This window comes from Eupeodes corollae, chromosome 1, assembly GCF_945859685.1.
Source record: "Eupeodes corollae chromosome 1, idEupCoro1.1, whole genome shotgun sequence".
In the NCBI taxonomy this organism is placed as follows: domain Eukaryota; kingdom Metazoa; phylum Arthropoda; class Insecta; order Diptera; family Syrphidae; genus Eupeodes; species Eupeodes corollae.
Window position 1 is genome coordinate 258,720,150 of NC_079147.1, and position 21,826 is coordinate 258,741,975.

Consider the following 21,826-nt stretch of genomic DNA (forward strand, 5'->3'; position numbering starts at 1 on the left):
TTTTTTAATTACAGCATATGCAAAAAGTGTGATGTTTGCTGTAATCAATTATTTTGGAGGAAATACTATTTCCTGTTAAAAAAAATTCGAGGTGAAGAATATTTTATAGAACTATTTTTTAATTATAATAAAAACTTTTTTTATTTTATAAGGTTTTCTTCACTGTCAAACTAAGTTGTTAAACTAATTTTTTATCAGTTAAAAGTCGATAGAACAACGTGTCATCATTATTAAAGAATATTTCAAAAATAGTGAAAGCTTGGCGGCTGCAGTTCAAAAATTTCATACAAAATGTGGTCGGAATAGTGTTTTAACTTCGTCAACAGTGAAGAGATTAATTGAAAAATTCATGGAGACTGGATCCGTTGGAGACGCCAAACACACTGGTCGTCCAAAAACAAGCCGTTCAAATGTGAATGACGAAGCAGTGCGTGACAGTGTTGCTGACAATCCAGGAACCTCAATTCGACGTCGTGGACAAGAATTGCGAATTTCAAGAACCTCTCTACAGCGTATACTCACCAAAGATCTGTGTCTTCATGCTTACAAAATTCAATTAACACAACAATTGAAGCCTAATGACCATGGACAGAGATTATTGAACATCAACAAATGGACCCTGATTTTTCGAGCAAAATCATCCTAAGCGATGAAGCACATTTTCATCTTGATGGCTTTGTCAATCGCCAAAATTGCCGCATTTGGGGTTCGGAGAAGCCATATGTGACTGTCAAAAAACAAATGCATCCACAACGCGTGACTGTATGGTGTGGATTTTGGGCTGGAGGCATAATTGGACCATATTTTTTTGAAAATGATGCTGGTCAAGCAGTGACTGTTACTGGTGCTCGATATCGCGATATGATTAAACAGTTCTTTCCGCCAAAATTGGATGATATTGATGTGCCCAATATGTGGTTTCAACAAGACGGTGCCACATTTCATACAGCCCGTGAAACAATTCAATTACTGCATAAGACATTTCCAGGTCGTGTACTCTCTTGTTTCGGTGATCAAAATAGGCCTCCTAGATCGAGTGATTTAACACCATTAGACTTCTTTTTATGGGGTTACTTGAAATCACAAGTCTATGTCAACAAGCCCACAACCACCCGTGCATTAAAGGAGGAGAATCAACGCTGCATCAACGAAATTCAGCCACATTTATGCCGAATGGTCATGGAAAATTTCAACAAAAGAGTGCGCATGTGCATGCAAAGCCGTGGAGGCCATTTGTCCGATGTGTTATTCCATACATAACCCTATCCTATGTACTTTACGAATCAATACAAATATAACTATCAAAAGACTAAAAACGGCGTTTTCTATTTAATTCAAATCTTGCGTTAATTTTAGGACACCCTTTACAATAATGGTGATCCTGATACAGCTAAACATCGTGCTTTAAGAGGAGACTATGATTTACGAAATCGTAAATTATGAAGACATTTGAAGAGACTGGATTGATTGCAGATATTGTAAGGCCTGTGAAATCCTTTCGCTCGTATTACTTAAAATATGGCTGCTGTGAGTGAAAGTGTTGCCGAAGACCCAAATGTGTCGATTCTTCGACGTTCTCAGAAAGTAGGACTGTCTTACGGCACATTATAGAATTTTAACTTCGCATAGGAAGTTATAGTAATCGGCCCAATTTGTTGAATTGAAAATTTTGACATATCTCGACGTTTCAAGTTCCCTAAAGTCGAAATAAAAGATTTTTAGAGAGACATACATATGTGTGCGCGTGTGTACGTAAGTTCATACGTCTCTAAGTCGGTACGCCTGTACCGTACGTTCGCTGCGTTTTTTTCGTCGTCCATAGCTCAAGAAACAGTAGAGATATTGACTTCAAATAAATGTGTGAATTTGAGACTTTAATTAAATAAATATTAAATATTGTAACGCGATACAAAACTAATTTATTTTTGGAAAAAAAATCCAATTAACGGTTTTTAATAAATCGAAAAAACTGGACAAAAAAACATTTGTCACCTCGAAAATTTTACGAACAAAACACAATTTTATCCCAAACAATTTTGTGCAACGAACAATAACGTTTTTAACATCTGGTAAGATTTTGATAAAAATTGAATTGACAGATTACATAAAAAAAAATAGAAACCTAAAAAATGCTTGTTTCCAACTGTTCTATACAAATGCGTCATTAAACTTTGTCGCATGAGTTTTCCTACTCTCCACGAAATATTGGCTTCAAACTAACTTTTTCTTAGAAAAAAAATTTAAGAAAAATGGAATTGATAGTTTTTAACAAAAAAATAAAAACCTACAAAAAAGCATCACTAAAAGTTCGCAAAAATAAAACAACTTCAAAATTATTTCATTTATCCAATTTGTATTTTTTATATAAGAAATAATAACTTTTAAGAAATTCTACTAAAATTGGTAAAAATTGGTTTTCGACTAAAAATCTCGTTAACAAATCTAGATTTTGAAATACATAAATCTATTTCATTATATGCAAAATATTGTTGGTAGTTTTTAATTTCTTTAGAGTAATTGATCTGACAACTATTTTAACAAACCCGAAAACCTACAAACATTTAAGCAAGACAAATCGACAAACGGGGTGGGAAGTTATCAGTGTGGGTCGCATCCCAGCATCTTTTTTTCCTTTGTATCTACACAACAGTTGAATCCAGCTGACCATTCACAACGTCGTAAATATGTCAAAGCATTATGGTTATATGATAGCTGACTGTTTTGTCTGTTTTGAAGAATATGTAGTTTCAACAAGACGGTGCCTTGAGTATTTTAAAACCTAAATTCCTCAAGTTATGGCTGTGATTCATGACTTAAACGTTTTGAATCGATTTGAGAATGCTTGTGCGTAAATGTAATTCCTGTATACAAATATCCCTTGTTTATCCGTCCACCCATAAGATCTGTCATCCAAACGTAAAAATAACTGCGCTATTGTAAAAGTACCATCTTTTGCCATAAAAGTGTTATCATCAGTGTGGGTAAGTTATTGAAATTGTCTAGTCTAGCCAAGAAACTAAAATTTATGATACTCTATTGCAGATGATAGAAGGAATCTGAATAGAAGAAAACATAAAAAAAAAACTGTCCATCGACAGCTACAGCAGCGGGTGGTCCTCAGCTCCAGGACCTTCAAAATTCAATTTAATTTAAATTTCACTTTTTAAAAATTTAAACATAAATCTCAACATTTGAACTCATACGTTCTTAGAAAAAAGTAAAATAAAAAAATATTGATATCTTAGGCGGCTCTCCCGTGAGTCTAAAAATACTTGTTAAGCTATAAAGACGCAAACCTACCATACATCCACCGGAAGTTAGCCGACAACGACGCGACGAAAGAAATATGCACAACACACAATACAAATACACAACACACACTCCAGGAAGGACACACGATGTCATCTATCGCTTGGGGATTATTTATTTCAGCATTTGTTGAATTTATAATCCTTTGAGTTGATTTACTCGAAGGGGGGTTATGTGTGTGGTGTGTGCAATGTATTGTGTTTTGTTCAAATTGGAATATGGTGGTAAAATTGACCCCCCACACCCATACCGATTTTCCGACCATCATGTCAACAGGAAGTCTACATAGTCTCAAACATCGTCTTGGGCTTAATGCAGTATAAATGTTAGACATAACGTGAGTGATATCGTATTTGGCTTTGTTATCCTTGTTCTTCTTCTTAATTTTTTTCTTTGTTGTTCTTGCGTTTTTGTATAGGTCCTGATCCATATGTAGTGATTTGAACAGAGGGTTTAACTCGCGCGACCAAGTCCATAAATAACTGTCACCCGTGTGTCACAAGGTAAGAAACATGAATGTGGCAGCCAAAGAAAGCCAAAGCAGTAAAGGTAGCGGTATATCGTGACATAATTCAAGAGACAGCTTTTACAAGACATCAAGACAAGGTTCTCTGTTCCCCCTTCTCCAGGCTCCGTCAAACAAGAAAAAAAGGGTTAAACGAGGCTGTTTTTTCTTTGCTTTACGAAAAGAAACGGAAACTTTCTTGAAGTTTCAATCCCCCCTGCTGTAACAAAATGAAGATAGAAAAAAAAGAAACAAACAAAGAAAGACAAAAAACAAAACATCCAAGCTAAACGTCCCTGAAAAATCAGGACATGAGAACTTTATTGTTGCAGCATCGCTTGCTTGGCGCGCGCGTTCGTTATTCGGTATTCGGTTCGCCCCACTTTTTGGGGCTTTCAAAACTTTGATTAATGACACGAGAAGCTTTTTCGTGTTTTTATGTGCTCCTGGGTGTTCTGTGTGATGTGCCTGTGCCATGCCACTGGGAATGTACTATACTCAGGGTTAGAGTAAGATATGGTGTGGGTTTTCAGAAATGGGGGTGTATGATTAATTACATTGTGAGCAAGTTAATTCTTTGTGCCATTTTTAATCATACGCCATTTTAGAGTCTGTTGTTTTATGAAACGAAATCATTTGAAACAGGAGCACGTTGCTGTGGCTGTGGCAAAGATGGCAGAGTTTTTGCCCGCTCAACGCTATATGACGCGAAAGGATGAGGTGCAATGGGGGTAGATGATGATGTAGTGAGTAAGAAATGAGTATCGGTTGATATAGTGATGGCTACAAAAAACAAAGGGTCGGGGGATTCTCTTAACACCATCAGAAGTTGATGGTTGAACGTTGTACGTAGGAGGGCGAGAAAATTAAATGATTAAGTGTTGAGAGTTGCATAAGTAATTTTTCATTAAGTAATTTGTCTGTGTTTAGTAAGCCATGCAATGGTCCTATTTTTTTTTTTTTGGGGCAAGGTGGGGGTTGGTTGGCAGGGGTTTGTTAGAGATTGAGTGTTATTTGTTTGGGTTATTATTAGTATTATTTTCAACACGGTCTTATGGGGGTTGTGCATGAATATAGATGAAAGAGCAACAGGATTTTATATTTTTTTTAATACTCAATTTTTCAAAAAATCTAAATTTCGTGTGTTTTTTTTGGTAAGCCCAGACAAAAATATGATTGCCCGGAGAACTAAATGTAATAAAGATTTTATTTGACATCTCAGGAAAATTAATGAACATAGAGAGGCATAAAGTAAAGTTAACTAAATAATTACAATTTTTATGAAATTAGATTTTTAACGAATTGAATTAAACAACGATTGTTCCAATTCCAGTGTTTCAAAATATGGCATATAACTACTTTGTGATCCATGAACTTAAAAGGTAATTTTTGTTCATTTTCTTTTTGATTCAAAACGGTTTTTATGATATTTAGAAATGTATAAATATTTGTCATCTTCAATAATTTACGAACAAAAAATTACATTGACTTCAGAAAGCTTGTTTGATTACAGAGAATTTGATTTTTAATGTATGCTAAATTTTCACTACTAATACAAAATAAAAACCAACACGAAAATTTAATCAAAAATTTGTAAAAATAAAAATTTAACTCCAATATCACTGGTCGGAAAAATACAACTTTTTGACATTCCTGAATCTAAATCTGATTTCAGAAAAATTCGTGCACGTACAATTTTTTTAAAAATATTTTTTTTAAGAAATATGATAGTTTGTAGTAAATAACCCTTTTAGATTTGTTTGACCTTGTACAGAAATAAATCTATCGATGGCTTCATAAAGTAGGACTAATTCCTCATGACACAACAAACGTCGTTGTCTAAGGTCATGAACTTTGGGCTCCTGGGTGGGTTGAATCTTGTATAGGTTTAGGCCCAATTCCAATAAGAAGGCTGCGAAAGTCCGAGTTCTTGACTGCCTCTTGATCTTGATGTTCTCGTCTGATATTGCATTCCTTGAATGAACAGTTACTAGCTGATTATTTACTGAACCGGTCGTCTCAAATTTGTTCACCAAAGGTTGAAGAGTCGGCTATGTGAAGGGCCACCACGTGCAATGTTTGCGTTGACGAACATTCATTTTGATGATAAGGTTTTATCATTTAACAATGATGATTTAAAAACTCCTTTACTGATTGACAAAAAACAATCGGTTTCAAAAAGATCATTCAGTGCTCTTGGTGGAAAAATGGAGGACCGTCTGAAAAACGCTAGAGACTTGAATTAAATTTTATATAGTAAATTGTAACGTTATACCAAACAAATATATTTTTTTAAAAAACCCAAGTAACGGTTAATTTATAAATAAAAAAACTGAAAAAGAAAATTTTACGAATAAAAAATAATTTTATCTCCAAAACAATAAAAAAAAACCTTTTTTAAATCTGGTAGAATTTTGAGAAAAATCGAATTGACACTTTACTTTTTTTTAAAAAAATGAAATCCTAAAAAAACATTACTTAAATTGGTAAAAATGGAATTTCGACTCAAATCTCTTTTCAAAAACTTGAGATCATGTCTTTAACTTATTGTTTCTTATAAGGAATATTGTTTTCACAGTTTAACAACAAATGAAAAAAAACTTTGGGATATTGGCTTCAAACAACTTTTGTCTTTAAAAAACTATTATTGTCAACAATGTGCAAAATTTTAAGAAAAAAAATTGTTAGTTTTTTTACAAAAAATAAAAGCCTTAAAAAAGTACTAAAACTTGCTAAAAATTTTTCAAAAATTAAAAACATTGTTTTCAAACGAATTTTATTTCACAGAAAATATTGTTTTTGATATTCAGTAGTTTTTTTTATGAAAACAGACCGTTTTTTCATCAAAAAATAAAATCTACAAAAAATAGTACACAAAATTGATAAAAATTGATGTTCGGTTCTTAATATCTCTCAAATCAATTTCATTCATCCAATTTTATTTGTAAAAATTTAAGAAATGCTACTAAAATTGGTAAAAATTTGTTTCGACTAAAAATCTATTTAGCAAAACTAGATTTTCAAACTAAACTATTTCTTTTTATGAAAAATATTGTTGGTAATTTCAAAATTTTTAGGAATAATTCAACTGACAAGTTTTTTAGCCCAACACGAAAACCTACAAAAACAAATCAACAGCCTCTTTTTTTAATTTTTATAGTTTAAATACGCTGAGTTTCAACCCAAAATCGAAAAAGTTCAATCATATCAGGACTATATGCCTTAAAAAGTCTCAAATATAAGTTTTGTTTTTAGAGGAAATCTCTTGTATCTCAAAAACGAGTTCTGATTGAAAATGTTGGAATTGGAATTCGAAATCAGCAAAATTCATTCGAAAAGTATGATTTTGTTCCTGGGACAAATAAATATGAAGTTTTCTAGATCGGTTTAAGAAAGGTGTTTTTTGTGGTTTTCTAAGGGGAGCATTAAAAAACGAACCAGACGTGCTACAGCAATTCTGACTTCAGAGTCAGCATCAGCATACCAAAATCCTCTTCAAAAGTTAAGCTGTTTTAAAAGTATGATTTCGTTGCAGACCAGTGTAATTTACTGCACACTTTTAATTGGTATAGCAACAGGACCACTTTCAGACTCTAAAACAATATCGGAACTTTTTGGCCAGTTTTTGGTCAAATTATTCAAATGATTCGAATTACCTTTCCCGATTAATAGATAATAAACATAACCTAGAAACTAGTATTCAAAATCTACCATCGCCAGCAAGCACTACCAAAAAAATTAATTACCGATTACCATATCAGAGTTCGACTTCAACCTAAAAAGCTTAAAAGGTTCAACTCCTTCATATGACCGTATATCGTACCCCATGATCTCTCATCTATCGAAAACAGCCAAATCACGCCTTTGCAATCTATACAAGAATATGTTTTCATGCATCCAAACCAATCGAAAACGGCAGCTATAGTACCTATACTGAAGCCAAAAAAAATAACAAAAAGACGCTGGGATGCGACCCACACTGATAACTTCCCATCCCGTCTGTCGATTTGTCTTGCTTAAAAGTTTGTCTATATGTACTCGTATCAACTTTTACCAAATTTGCGTACTATTTTTTGTAGATTTATTTTTTTATGAAAAAACGGACAGTTGGATTTTTATATGAAAATTACTGAATATCGAAAACAATATTTTCTGTGAAAGAAAATAAGTTTCAAGCCAATATTTTTAAGTTTTGAAAAGCTATTTGAGTCGAAAGTAAATTTTTACGAAGTTTTAGTATTGTTTTTTTTTAGAGTTTTATTTTTTGTAAAAAAACAGTCAATTCGATTTTTTAAAAATTTTACCAAATGTTGAAAACAATATTTCTTATGAGAAAAAATTACTTTGAAGCCATTATTTAAAATTTTTGAAAAGATATTTGAGTCGAAAATCAATTTTTACCAAGTTTTATACATTTTTTTTTTAAGGTTTTTATTTTTTATAAAAAAACTGTCAATTCGATTTTTTTCAAACTTTTACTGAATGTTGAAAACGAGATTTTTTGAAAGTAAATTAAAGCCAATATCTCAAAGTTTTGAAAAGATATTCGAGTCGAAAATCAATTTTTACCAACTTTTATAAATTTTTTTTTAGGTTTTTATTTTTTGTAAAGAACTGTCAATTCGATTTTTCTCAACATTTTTCAAAATGTTGAAAACAATATTTCTTATAAGGTAAAATTAGCTTGAAGCCTAAATTTCAAGTTTTTGAAAAGATAAATCGATATTCAATTTTTACGAACTTTGAGTAATGTTTTTTTTTAGATTTTTATTTTTTATAAAAAAACTGTCAATTAGATTTTTCTCAAAATTATATCAGATGTCAAAAACATTATTCTTCGTTGCACAAAATTGTTTTAGAGATGAAATCATATTTCAGTCGTAAAATTTTGGAGGTGACAAATTTTTTTTTTCAGTTTTATTGATTTAAAAAAAAAACGTTATATTGATTTTTTTCAAAAAATATACCTGTTTGGTATCTTGTTACAATATATTATATAAAATTTAATTCAAGTCTCTAGCGTTTTTGGTTCGTAAGATATTTAGGGTTAACCAAAATGTTCACCTTTTTTTCAAACTGCTATAGTAAAAAAACCACCCACGCAATTTTCTAGAGAGCCCTTTCTGCATCTTTCTGCCTTATTATCTGTATAACAAAATTTATTTGAAATCGATATCACTTCTGGTTCTTGAGCTATGGACGACGAAAAAAACGTCGCGAACGTACGGACGTACGGACATACAAACGTACGTACAAACGTACGTACACACGCACGCACAGACATCTTTCTAAAAATCTTTTATTTCGACTCTAGGGACCTTGAAACGTCGAGAAATGTCAAAATTTTCAATTTGACAAATCGGACCCATTACAATAACTTCCTATGGGAAGTTAATAAATAAGATAGTTACCGTCCTATACCTTTGCTACCTTGCCTCAGCAAAGTTTTTTACAAAAATATTAGCAAAGAGACTACTGTGGTACATAGAACTGACCAACCTAATAAACAAAGCACAAGTAGGTTTTAGACCTAACAAAGGTACAGTAGAAGCCTTATTACACATAGACTATACCGTTTCCAACATACTATCAACTCGTAATCACAGTTCTATTATTTCCTTGGACTTTGAAAGAGGCTTTGAAAAAATTGGTACACACACTATACTTAAGCAATTGAAAGGATGGCAGCTTAGTTCAAGAATAATAAGAATCATCTATCATCTTGACACAAGAAACCCTTATTAGAATTTTAGACAAAATAACAGAATGGGCTGAAACATCGGGCGCTAAAATCTCAACAAAAAAAAAAGCCACCTGCTCCATATCTGCGGTAAAACCAGCTGTAAAGACTTTTCGTTAGATCTTGGTAACTTCACACTTAACAGCATCAATGCATTAAAAATCCTTAGCCTTACCATTAACAAAACTTATCGTTGGTCTTCGCATATTGAAATATTAAATATAGCTCTCATATCACGTTTAAATACAATAAAATACTTTTGTAACAAAAAAGCAGGGTTCATCCCAGCTTAATTTTGAACGTTGTACGTGCTATCATTTTAGCAAAAATCGATTACGAGCTCCCTATTTTCGGAAACTACCCACAAATTCAGTTCTGTAAACTCAAAGCTCCCTATCATTCAGCACTCAGAATTGACCGAGACGCCTTCCCTACAACACCTATCCCCAATCTTTCTATCCGATGGATTTCTTTCACTTGAAGAACGAAGAGACATTCTTACTGCCAAATTAATAACAAAATTCCTGATTTCATATGGAAAGGATGAAAGGATCTTTCACTTTCAATGAAACGTAAAACCAAACCCAAATGTGAACACGTTATCTATAAAGGAATTCAAATTGCAAACGATCTGAATATTGCACTTAGACCTATAAAAACAAAACCAGGTGTGTTTCCCCCTTGGACATTAAAGGAAAGCAGTATTGATACTCAACTCGCTGCTTTAAAAAAAAAACGAATCTTGATCCTATCAATTTCAGGCTACTGTTTAATGAAATGTACAACAATATATCTAAACAGCAATATAAATTCCTCTATACCGACGACGAATCAGTTAATAATAACAAAATTGCATACGCGGTAGTTGATTCAAACTACAATACTGTACAAAAAATAGGATGGGATGCGACCCACACTGATAACTTCCCATCCCGTCTGTCGATTTGTCTTGCTTAAAAGTTTGTTTATATGTATCAATTTTTATCAAATTTGCGTACTATTTTATGTAGATTTAATTTTTTATGAAAAACGGACTGTTGGATTTTTATATAAAAATTACTAAAATATCGAAAACAATATTTCTTAGAAACAAAATAAGTTTGAACGAATATTTCAAATTTTTGAAAAGATATTTGAGTCGAAAATCAATCAACTTTTGTTTAATGTTTTTTAGGTTTTTAATTTTTTGTACAAAAAAATGTCAATTAGATTTTTTTCAAAATTTTACTGAATGTTAACAACAATATTGTTTGAAAGATAAAAGTAGTTAAAAGCCAATATCTACAATTTTTGAAAAGATATTTGAGTCTAAAATCAATTTTACCAACTTTTATACATTTTTTTTTTAGGTTTTTATTTTTTGTAAAAAAAACTGTTAATTCGATTTTTCTCAAAATTTGTCCTTATGTTGATAACAATATTTTTTATAAGTAAAAATTAGTCAGAAGCTATTATATAAAATTTTTGAAAAGATATTTGAGTCGAAAATCATTTTTTACCAACTTCGTTATTTTTTTTTCGGTTTTAAATTTTTTGTAGAAAACTGTCAATTCGATTTTTTTTCAAAATGTTACTGAATGTGGACAACAATATTTTTTGAAAGATAAAAGTAAATTAAAGCCAATATCTCAAAGTTTTAAAAAGATATTTTAATCGAAAATCAATTTTTATCAACTTTTATTAATTTTTTTTTTAGGTTTTTATTTTTTGTAAAAAAAACTGTATAGTCGATTTATCTCAAAATTTTATCAAATGTCAAAAACATTTGTCTTCTTTGCACAAAATTGTTTTCTAGATGAAATCATATTTTAGTCGTAAAATTTTGGAGGTGACAAATTTTGTATGTCAGTTTTTTTGATTTATAAAAAAACCGTTAAATGGATTTTTTTCAAAAAAATATATTTCTTTGATATCACGTTACAATTTATTATATAAAATTTAATTCAAGGCTCTACCGTTTTTGGTTCGTTAGATATTTAGGGTTAACCAAAATGTTCACCTTTTTCAAACTGCTATGGTAAAAAATCCACCTACGTAATTTTCTTAAAAGCCCTTTCTGCATCTTTCTGTCTTATTATCTGTATAACAAAATTTAATTGAAGTCGATATCTCTTCTGGTTCTTGAGCTATGGAGGACGAAAAAAACGTCGCGAACGTACGTACACACGCACGCACAGACATCTTTCTAAAAATATTTTATTTCGACTCTAGGGACCTTGAAACGTCGATAAATGTCAAAATTTTCAATTTTACAAATCGGACCCATTACAATAACTTCCTATGGAAAGTTAATAAAGAAAAAATAAAAATTCTTCATTGAAAAATTTAAAACTTAAAGACTATTCAAGGCAGTTTTTCATCGTTTGACTTAAGACCAAGTGCTTTACCATGCTTCGAAGGGAAGCAATCTAAAGATGAATGTATTATACAAACTAACTTTATAACAGCCTTATAATAGATTTACAGCAATACAAGATACTAATATTGCAGCCAAAAGTAAGTTTTTCAAAATTTCGGAAAATTCCCGACATATTTATTTTCAAATCTAAAAACTTCATTAACTTCAAAGGAAAGTTTTTTTTGGATATTCACCTAGGCGTATGCGTTTTTTAAAACTTGTATTGTTAAACAATTAACCCCTTTTGCTGGACAATTTCTTTTTATACGTGCCAAGTAGTGAACATATTTTGGTTAAAATATTTTTAAAAAAATCTCTTTTCACGGAAAAAAACAATTTAAACAAAACAATAATTTCTGAACTAATTTCTTAAACAAGGATTCTTTCAAAGGTGAAAATTAGCTAAGGATGTACTTATTACATTAGGGGAATTTACGATCTGGTGTAAATGGTCTTGCATCAGTGCATGTGCATACAGATGCTCTACACTAACAAAATATATGAATATGCACATGCTTTACTAGTGCAAATTTACTTCGCTGAAACCTTTAGGGTTATTATACAAATGCACAAGCATTAGCAACACTGTTTTGACAGCAATAAATCAGCTGATATTTAAATAATCAACATGGCTGATCTAATTAAAATAAATAAAAAAAAAGAAAAACCGAATAAAAAGTGGTCAATTGACGAAATTAAAATAGTTTTAAACTATATACGGGATAATCCGGACTTGGAGGTAATATTAATCAACAATATTTAACATTTCTTTACAAGTATTTGCTGTTTTTTATAGCTACCAACAGCACAACTTTATTATAAAAAAATGATTGCTGAAACAACTATTGATGCCAATTGGGAGTTGATAAAGTGGAAGGTACGACATTTAAAGTCTACATATAAAAAGACGAACGACTGGAAAATGTCAACAGGAGCTGGTGTTCAAGAGACTGATGAAGGCATTTCAAGTGTGGAAGGTAAAATATTTTCATAACTCAAACAAACTGAATTAAATATAATTGTTATTTAAGGTAAAATATTGCAAATGTGTCCGCACTACAAGCAATTAAGTGAAATTTTCGGTGCAAAAGTTTATTCACAATGCGCTTTTGAAGTGCATGACACGGGATATACAAAGGACCAATTGAATTACTTGGATATTGACGAACTTGTGGCATACGAAGTTGTAGATATTTCTATAGCAGAGAATTCAGAACTCTGTGAAGCTAGTGCCGATGTAACTTCTGAAACGAATCCTACGCTATTAAGTTTACAAAGTGTCACAACCACGCCAGTTTCTAAAAAAGGGCAGGAATTTGCCGACAAATTAAAAAAAAATAGCGCCAAAATGGTCAGCTGCTCACCTGGCGGAATTCCAAGCAGAGCGTACAGAAATGTACAAAATGAAATGGGAATGGGAGAAATCCAAACATGAGAATGAAGTTATGTTTAACGAAAAAAAAATTGAAATTAGATGAAGAAAAAATTAAAGCTGATATAGATTTAAGAAAACGCGAGCTGGACATTAAAGTACTTGAAATAGAAAATGAAGAAAAATTGAGAATTCTTAAAATGGAAAAGGAAGAGCGTCTAAAGAGGTATGAATTGGAGTTGAAATACCAAAAATGAAAAAAAAAAATAAGTAATGAATGAATTTCTAAGTTGTGTTATTAATTTTTAATTTTTTTTTTTAAATGAATGTTTTGAGTTTTGTTTTGAAATGTATTTTTAATAATTTTTTTTATGAAATGAATTTATAATAGTGGATAAATAAAGTTATTTTTTTTTAACTTTTCTTTTACTTTAAATCATATATTATTAAGGGAACATGAGGGAGTATATCGCTTGTCTTTTTGTTTCAGCAGAACAGCTTGTAATTTCTTCGCCATTATTGAAGTCTTCTGCTAGTTTTACCGGTTCCACAGGTTATTTAAATCCTTTTCCAGTACAATATTATGTAAAATGCAGCATACAGTAAACCAATCGCAACATAACTTATGGCTTTCTCTGTTAGCAATGCGCATTCTAAGCTGCTTTAGGCTACCAAATCTTTCTTTGAGAACACCAAAACAATACTCTACTATTACGCGGTACTTGCTATGCCTCAAATTAAAATTAATACGAGCGCTTCTATCTAAATGTTCCTGTATGGAGTTATTAAATTTTCAGACAGAGGATATGCCGAATCTCCAGCTATCCATTGCTACGAAGAAAAGTAAAGTTCAATATTTTTAAACAGCGAACTGTTCCGAAAAATTCGGGCATCATGCCAACTTCCAGGATGGCCAACTACTACACGCCTTATTTTCAATTTATTGTCACACATTACTTGCGCTTTTATAGAGTACGTATGGTTTCTGGAAAAGTAAGCAGTGTGGTCTACTATTGGTGCTTCTGCAAGCTCTATTTCAGTTCCATCGATATATCCAATGCAAAATGGCAGTTCATGGAATGTGTCTGCAAGAATTTGTGCACGCTCAAACGCATTTGGCTAAAATATATACGTAGACTGCAATTTTAAAAGCACCTTAAAAATTCTTTTAGTTATTTTGTAGATGGTGCCTGCGTCTCCTACTCCGAAAGTAGTTGCAATTTTTCTAAATGCAGCGCTTTCTTCAGATGAACCAAGTCGAAAAAGTACAATGGCTAGTTGCAATTCAATTCAAAACTGCTTACAAGAATGCGCCTTATTAAACTCCTCATCTTTTTGTATTAAGTTTATCAATTTGGAAAATTGATCTCTTCCAACTCTAAGAAGTTGTCGAAATCTCGCTTCATCCATCATAGTTAGTACATTGTCACGCCATTTATGACATTTAGGAATAATATCCGACATTCCCCTACGGTGAGCCATTACAATTGAAAGATTTTCCTCTTAATCATCGAAAACATCTTCCATAGCGTCATCGTCATCCGAAATTTCTGAGATATTTTTTTTATCATTAAAAATTATGTATAAGAATAATTGGCTTACCTTCATCAATAATTGTAGCAGCAGCTTCTTCTAAAAGAGAATCAATAATTTGTTTTTTTTCAGTTTTCCTCGGCGTATTAAAACCAAAATAAACTTTTGAATTTCACATAAAAATAACAATAATCAGCTGTTCTCACAACTGTCAAAAATCGTTGCAAGAACACCTTGCTTTTTTATTTGCTTTTCGGGCGTTCACTACTTACTTAAGGTGGCGCTACAGTCCGGGGCGGACCTGGGCCTCAACCAACAAGCGTTTCCAGCCAGCTCGGTCCCTAGCTAGCTGTCTCCAGTTTCGCACGCCAAGTTGGTTGAGGTCCTCTTCCAACTGCGTGCGCCACTTGAGTCGCGGTCTTCCTCTACTGCGCCGTCTGTCGGGATTGGATTTGAAGACCTTCCGGGCTGGATCGTTGATGTCCACTATGTTGTGCATATATTTACACTCAAATGCAATTCCCAGACTAAATGCACTAGATCGTGAATTCCTCTATTGTTCAAAGGTACTGGCCAGATAACCAAAATTTTAGCATTATTTAATAAAAAGAAGTTGCTACTTTTATTGGCGTAGTTAAAAAATGAGTAATTCACGTACATTAATATTCTCAATTTAATTTTAAGGTTCATCTCAAATCAATATTGCAGTTCATTGTACTTTACACTCGTTTAAAAATCTCAAAAATTTAGCAAATTTCATAACCTGCAACACATTATGAGTACTTAATTTTAAACTCTTTTCACATTCTAACGAAATATACAACCCCTCATTTTTCAATTTTAATGAAAAGCTTATGCGAACTTTGCAGCTAATTTGTGTGCACAAAGAAAAATTACTTCAAAACTATCAATCATTGCACACAGAAGTAGTTCAAAAAGTAGAACTACGCGGAAAAAAAAATTCCATTTTATGTATTGAAGAACTTCATGTTTGTGTATCCTTTCTTTACGGGGTGTTAACTTCCTTTTTTGTTGTACTTTCAAAACGGAAATATCCATTTTGAATTGAGAGTGCGAGAAATATTTGTATCGTGTGATTCTTCCAACTCTATTCTTACACCATCGTACCTACTATAGCAAAGTCGTTATATTTTTATGATTAAAACTTTGTTTTATGTATTTTTTAAATGAAGGAGTTCTACTAATGTTTAAGGGAGACTGGGATATTCTTGGCAACAGCTGAATTTTCTAATTGCATTTTTTAAATTAGTGTTTATGTATGTCTGTGTATACATATTTCTTCAAAACGCAAAATAAACATTTTTTATAATATAAGAAGAATGGAAAATTGATTTAGTCAGTTTGTCAAATTTTTTGAATTTCAAAATATTTTAGTTTTATTTTAATACTATTAACTGAAGCTTGAATACAAAAAAGTGCAGCCCAACTTACTCTCCCCTATTTAGATTTATTGTAAGGATATTAAAGTGAAGTTTACAGTAAAGCTTTATAATTTTTTTTTATAAACAAATACCAATGAATCATATTCCAATTTTTTAACATTTAAATTTCATGGTTCGAGTTATAAAACTTTCATTGTTATTTAAATTTAACTTTAAGAAATTCAATTTAAGCTTCAATCAAAAACATTTAATATTTTTACATTCACTTTGTCTTTTAAAAATCATTTCTTTGAAGGTCCATATATTCCGCAATACACTTATAAATATCAAATCCGCACTGACAACGTTCCACACTAGTCGTACTATTATGACATGCATCATATGCTGACAACATATCCTTTCTTAATCCATTATCGATGACATACTTTTTACCTGATTCCGGCTGATAGTTGCAACCACGTTGTAATGCACGCATAAACTCAAGACAGCATGCAGCATAGCACTTTAATCTCGGTTTGTTTTCAGCAATACTTAGGTTTTGGGTGAAAAATTCAAAAGCATCCTTATCTTGAATATTTTCGATATCCATACATTCGATACTGGGATCAACGGCTTCAGTGAAAATTGTTTGTAAAGGCTATTACAACGTTTTCTTTTTTAAACAGATTTTTGGAATTCGTAATTGATTTTAAACAAAGCACTTACAGTAGACAATAACAAAACGAAGGTGACTAAAAACATGTTGTTCTAAATTTAATTGAAACTTTATAAAAATTAAGTCTGGCTGTGTTACAGTTTATATAGACGGGTTTCAATATGTGTATATTTTGTTTAATGAACACAGTACTCATAGTAAATGTTTCTATACGTAATGAATATTGCTAGATCTTGTTTTCATGATTATTTTAATCATTTATTATTGTTTAATACAATACTCTAGTTGCTGACAAAAAGTACTCACAGTATCGTGATAAACCAAACAACAAAAGTAGATAAATAACGTTTTTGTCGTTTAAACATGAGCGAATAATATTTAAATTATAGTTAGACAACATCTTGTGTAAAAAGTTTGAATATAGTATGACATTATAATTTTCAATACATTCTAATAAGTCTTGTATATATTACTAATGCATCAAGCAGAAAAAAAAATATAAACTTAAAAAAAAGTGTAGTAAAAGGTTTCGGGCTTTTTTAAGCTAACCTAAAATGTTGGCCATTTATAGATAAACTACTTTCAGAAATGGCTTAAAATCAAGAATATTTAAATTTTAAAAATGTTTGTTTTCAAAAGTTTATTCTCCATTAATTTTTTTTTTTAAATAGTAGGTAAGTGTTTTTTTGATTAATAATTTTTATATATAAAATTTTACATTCTTAGTTTAAAAATATTTTTAGTATGCAGTTATTTAAAGCTTATAAAAATACATTTTACGTTTTAATTTCGCAAGAAAAACTAACGATTCACTTTCGAGATATCGAAAGTAAAATGTTTGATCATCAAATATGAGCTTGTGCAGAATAATAATTTTTAAAATATGTGATTAATTCTTGAGAAAACTTAAAAAACAAAATAACACTTTTATTTTTTATTGTAAGATGTCGAATTAGAAGAAAAATATAAAGAAAAGTTTAAAAAAATCTATCGGTTTGAGAAAATTCGAAATTTCGATTTACAGTAAATTTGTCTGGGAACCACTTTTATTTTTGATCTCACTTGACACCTTTAAAATTTGATTTACAATTTTAAATAAGCTATAAAGGTGAAGACAGACGGACGGAATCGGGGTACCCACTTTTTAAGACTTTTCTACCATCGTAATGTCATGATTGAATAAAATCTCTTGCCAAAAATGTATGTAGTTCCTATATTTCGCAAGTAAAAAAAGGATTGTGACCCGATATATTTTTTCAAAATATTTGAGAAAAGATGTACTAATTTTTGGTTGATTTTTTTATACATATTTGAAAAATATAATTTGAATTTATAAAAAGAGGCTGCGATGCGATCCGCACTGATAACTTCCCATCCCTACTGTCGATTTGTCTTGCTTAAAAGTTTGTCGGTTTTCGTGTTTTGTTAAAAAAGTTGTTTGTTGAATCATTTTTAAAAAATTTTAAATTATCAACAATATTTTGCGTTTATGATGAAATCGTTTGATTTCAAAATCTATTTTAGTTAACGAGACATTTAGTCGAAAACCGATTTTTACTATTTTTTGCAGATTTAAATTTTGTGTGAAATTTAGTTTTTACCAACTATCAATTTGATTTTTTCAAAATTTTATCAGATGACAAAAACATTATTCTTTGTTGCACAAAATTGTACAATTTTCGAGGCGACATAATTTTTTGTTTTTTTTTTTTATTTTTAAAATAACCGTTAATTGGATTTCTTCCAAAAATATACTTGTTTGGTATCACGTTAAATATATTATATATACTTTAGTCTCTAGAGCTATGGGTTCATGAGATATTTAGGGTTAACCAAATTTTTCACCTTTTTTTTTAAACTGCAATGGTAAAAAAACGCCCACGCAATTTTCTTGGGAGCCCTTTCTGCATCTTTCTGTCTTATTATCTATATAACAACATTTGTAACTATAACTCTTCTGGTTCTTGAGCTATGGGCAACGAAAAAAACGTCGCGAACGTATGGACGTACGAAGATACGCACAAACGCACGCACACACATCCTTCTAAAAATCTTTTTTTCTACTCTAGGGACCTTGAAACGTCGATAAATGTCAAAGTTTTCAATTTGACAACTCGGACCCATTACAATAACTTTCTATGGGAATTTAAAAATTACATTGAACATTTTGTATAACGTTTTTCCGTATAAAAAACAAATTAGAATGTCAATCTCCTAATATTTGATTGGAAAACCAATTTTTAGTAACGTATTTAACTTTTGTTAAATATTTTAAGAGGCATCGAAATAGTTATTCCATGTTTGAAAAAATTAAATTGGCGATAATTCTTATCAAAAATATTATTGTAAACGGTCCGATTTGTCGAATTGAAAATGTGCACATTTTTCGTGTGTACATAGACCCGTACCTCAGAACGTTTGCGACATTTTTTTCGTGGTTCATAGCTCAAGAACCAGTAGAGAAATCCAGTCTAAATAAATTGTTTTATATAGAAAATAATGCAGAAAAATGCAAAAAGGACTCTCAAAAAAATTAAATGCGTGGTTTTTTTACCATAAATATTTGGTTAACCCTAAATACCTCACTAAACAATAACGCTAGAGACTTAAATTAAATTCTTTATTATGTATTGTAACGCGATATAAACAAATATATTTTTTGGAAAAATCCAATTAACGGTTTTTTGTATAAATCAGAAAAAACTGAAAAACAATTTTTTCACACATAAGCATATCGTTTTTGATATCTGGTAAAATGTTGAGTTAAATCGAAATGACAGTTTTTTTTTTTTTTTTAATAAGAACCTAAAAAAAAACGATACTCAAAGTTGTTTAAATTGATTTTGGATAAATATGTTTTCAAAAATATGAGATTATGGAAGTCATAACTTATTTTGTTTTATAAAAATACTATTTTCATTATTTAGTAAAATGTTGAGTAAAATCGAATTGACAGTTTTTGTACAAAAAATAAAAAAAACTAAAAAAAAATTAACAAAAATTGATTTTCCACTCAATTATCTTTTCAAAAATTAAAAAAAATTACTTAAAACTAATTTTATCTGACAAGAAATATTGTTGTAAGCATTCGGTCAAATTTTGAGAGAAATTGAATCAACAATTTTTAATAAAAAAACAAATACCTAAAATAAATTAATTAAAGTTGGTTAAAATTGATTTTCGACTCAAATATCTGTTCAAAAATTTAATATTAGGCTTCAATTTAATTTTATTTTATAAAAAATATTGTTTTCAACAATCAATAATTTTTTAATAAAGTTTTAGTGGTCGGTTTTTTCATACAAAATTAAAATATACAAAAAATAGCACGCAAAATTGGTAAAAATTGATGTTCGGTTCTCGATATCCCGTGAATAATGGAAAATATTGATTTCAAATTAATTTGATTCAATCAAATTGTATGTGTCTATATAAGAAATGAAAAACCTTGAAGAAATTCTAAGAAAATTGGTGAATGACTAAAAATCTCTTTAACAAAAATATATTTTGAAATCAAACTATTTCATCATACGCAAATTATTGTTGGATGTTTTAAATTTTTTTAGAATATTTTAAGTGATACCTTTTTTAACAAAACATGAAAACCTACAAACCTTTTAAGCAAGTCAAATCGACAGACGGAATGGGAAGTTATCAGTGTGGGTCACATCCCAGCCTTTGTTTAAATTTGTTTTCGAGAAAGAAATCACTCATTGATTTTTGTAAATCTTTTCTATATTTCCGGTTTTTCAATCATTTGCAATGAGAAGTTAATAAAAAATGATGTTCTTAAATAAAAATGATATCTTTAGTTTAAGGTCTCTTAAAATAATAAATTAAGAAATACCTACTTCCGCTACCATTTAACACAAATTTCATAACATTTGGCACAAATATTGCACTATTAAGCAGGCCTCAAGATCTTAAATTCATATTAATTAATGCATAAATATTTATTATTATTTATTTTTTAATTTTAAGTAATTTTTTTTTGTTGCAGGCAATAGATCTATTGTTCTTCCATTGCCATCATTCCATCAAGAACGCACTTGAATACATTATATCCACAATCACATGGTTCGCTTCCTACCGAACTATCCTTGCAGCTATCCAATATAGGTATTAATTTCGCCAATCCCATTTCTGATACACGTTGTTTGCCTAATTCCAACTGATAAGAACAACCATCAAGGATATTCATTTCCTCCATTAAGCATAATACAAAACATTTATACTTTTGATCCATCTGATCTCTGATTTCGGGTATTTTTGCTCTTTGCAAAAAATCCGAACTTTCTTCGAAGGTTATTCCTATTTTTTGCCTACAAATAACATCCTCTGGGCCCGCTATAATTTCCTGCAACAGACAAGAGCAATGAATATTATTTTAGTTTGAGAGTCAATTTAAATTAAAAAACATTAAATGTATACATACAAATTATTTTACCTTAATCATTAAAACTATTAAAGCAATTACAAATGTTTTCATTATAAAATTTAAAACTTTTGTTTGTACAATAAAAACAAATAGATTCAAGAGAAGTGTTTAAGGGATCCTCCTGAGTGAGATGTAGTTAGCAGATTTGCGCACAGTGCTTATAAATGAACCATATGCACATATTTATTTGTTAAAAGAGCCAGCTTGCTAGACTTTTGTAGGGGAAACTTTAAATTTGAAGCTATTAATCTAAATCAACCGTATTTGATTAAAAAACTGACTTCACTTTTAAGTTCAAAAGAGACAATAAAACGAATGAGCTATTATTAAAATAACAATGACATGACAATTATGAACGTGTCAAGTTTTGAGTTGAAGTAAATCTAAATTAAATATCATTATTGTAGCTTTTAATTAAAACAGATTTTTTTTAAACTGGTATAAAAAGATTATTTTGTTTTGTTTTTAGTTTT

General features: G+C 30.4%; 1 protein-coding gene, 1 long non-coding RNA gene and 1 pseudogene across 2 annotated transcripts; all 3 read right to left on the bottom strand.

The window, feature by feature from the left end:
* Window positions 1-13,862: 13,862 nt before the first annotated feature.
* LOC129950074 (putative nuclease HARBI1) lies at window positions 13,863-14,993 on the bottom strand (annotated as a pseudogene).
* A 1,539-nt stretch (window positions 14,994-16,532) lies between these two features.
* On the bottom strand, window positions 16,533-17,097 carry LOC129939473 (uncharacterized). Its single transcript, XR_008780545.1, has 2 exons — window positions 16,966-17,097; window positions 16,533-16,897 (listed from the first exon to the last, which is right to left on the bottom strand). It is a non-coding gene; the product is annotated as an uncharacterized LOC129939473 (long non-coding RNA).
* A 3,741-nt stretch (window positions 17,098-20,838) lies between these two features.
* On the bottom strand, window positions 20,839-21,554 carry LOC129939316 (general odorant-binding protein 56d-like). The gene is made up of 2 exons (XM_056047290.1): window positions 21,363-21,554; window positions 20,839-21,272 (listed from the first exon to the last, which is right to left on the bottom strand). Exons 1-2 carry the CDS (start codon window positions 21,402-21,404, stop codon window positions 20,925-20,927), a joined length of 390 nt encoding a protein of 129 aa, XP_055903265.1. The 5' UTR covers window positions 21,405-21,554; the 3' UTR covers window positions 20,839-20,924.
* Window positions 21,555-21,826: the final 272 nt, after the last annotated feature.

What these genes read in the sequence shown, in the direction of transcription:
- LOC129939316 (XM_056047290.1), bottom strand. Translation starts at nt 21,404, where the DNA reads ATGAAAACATTTGTAATTGCTTTAATAGTTTTAATGATTAAG. An exon ending in TAATAGTTTTAATGATTAAG is followed by an intron (nt 21,273 to 21,362) that starts GTAAAATAATTT and finishes TGTCTGTTGCAG; the next exon opens with GAAATTATAGCGGGCCCAGA.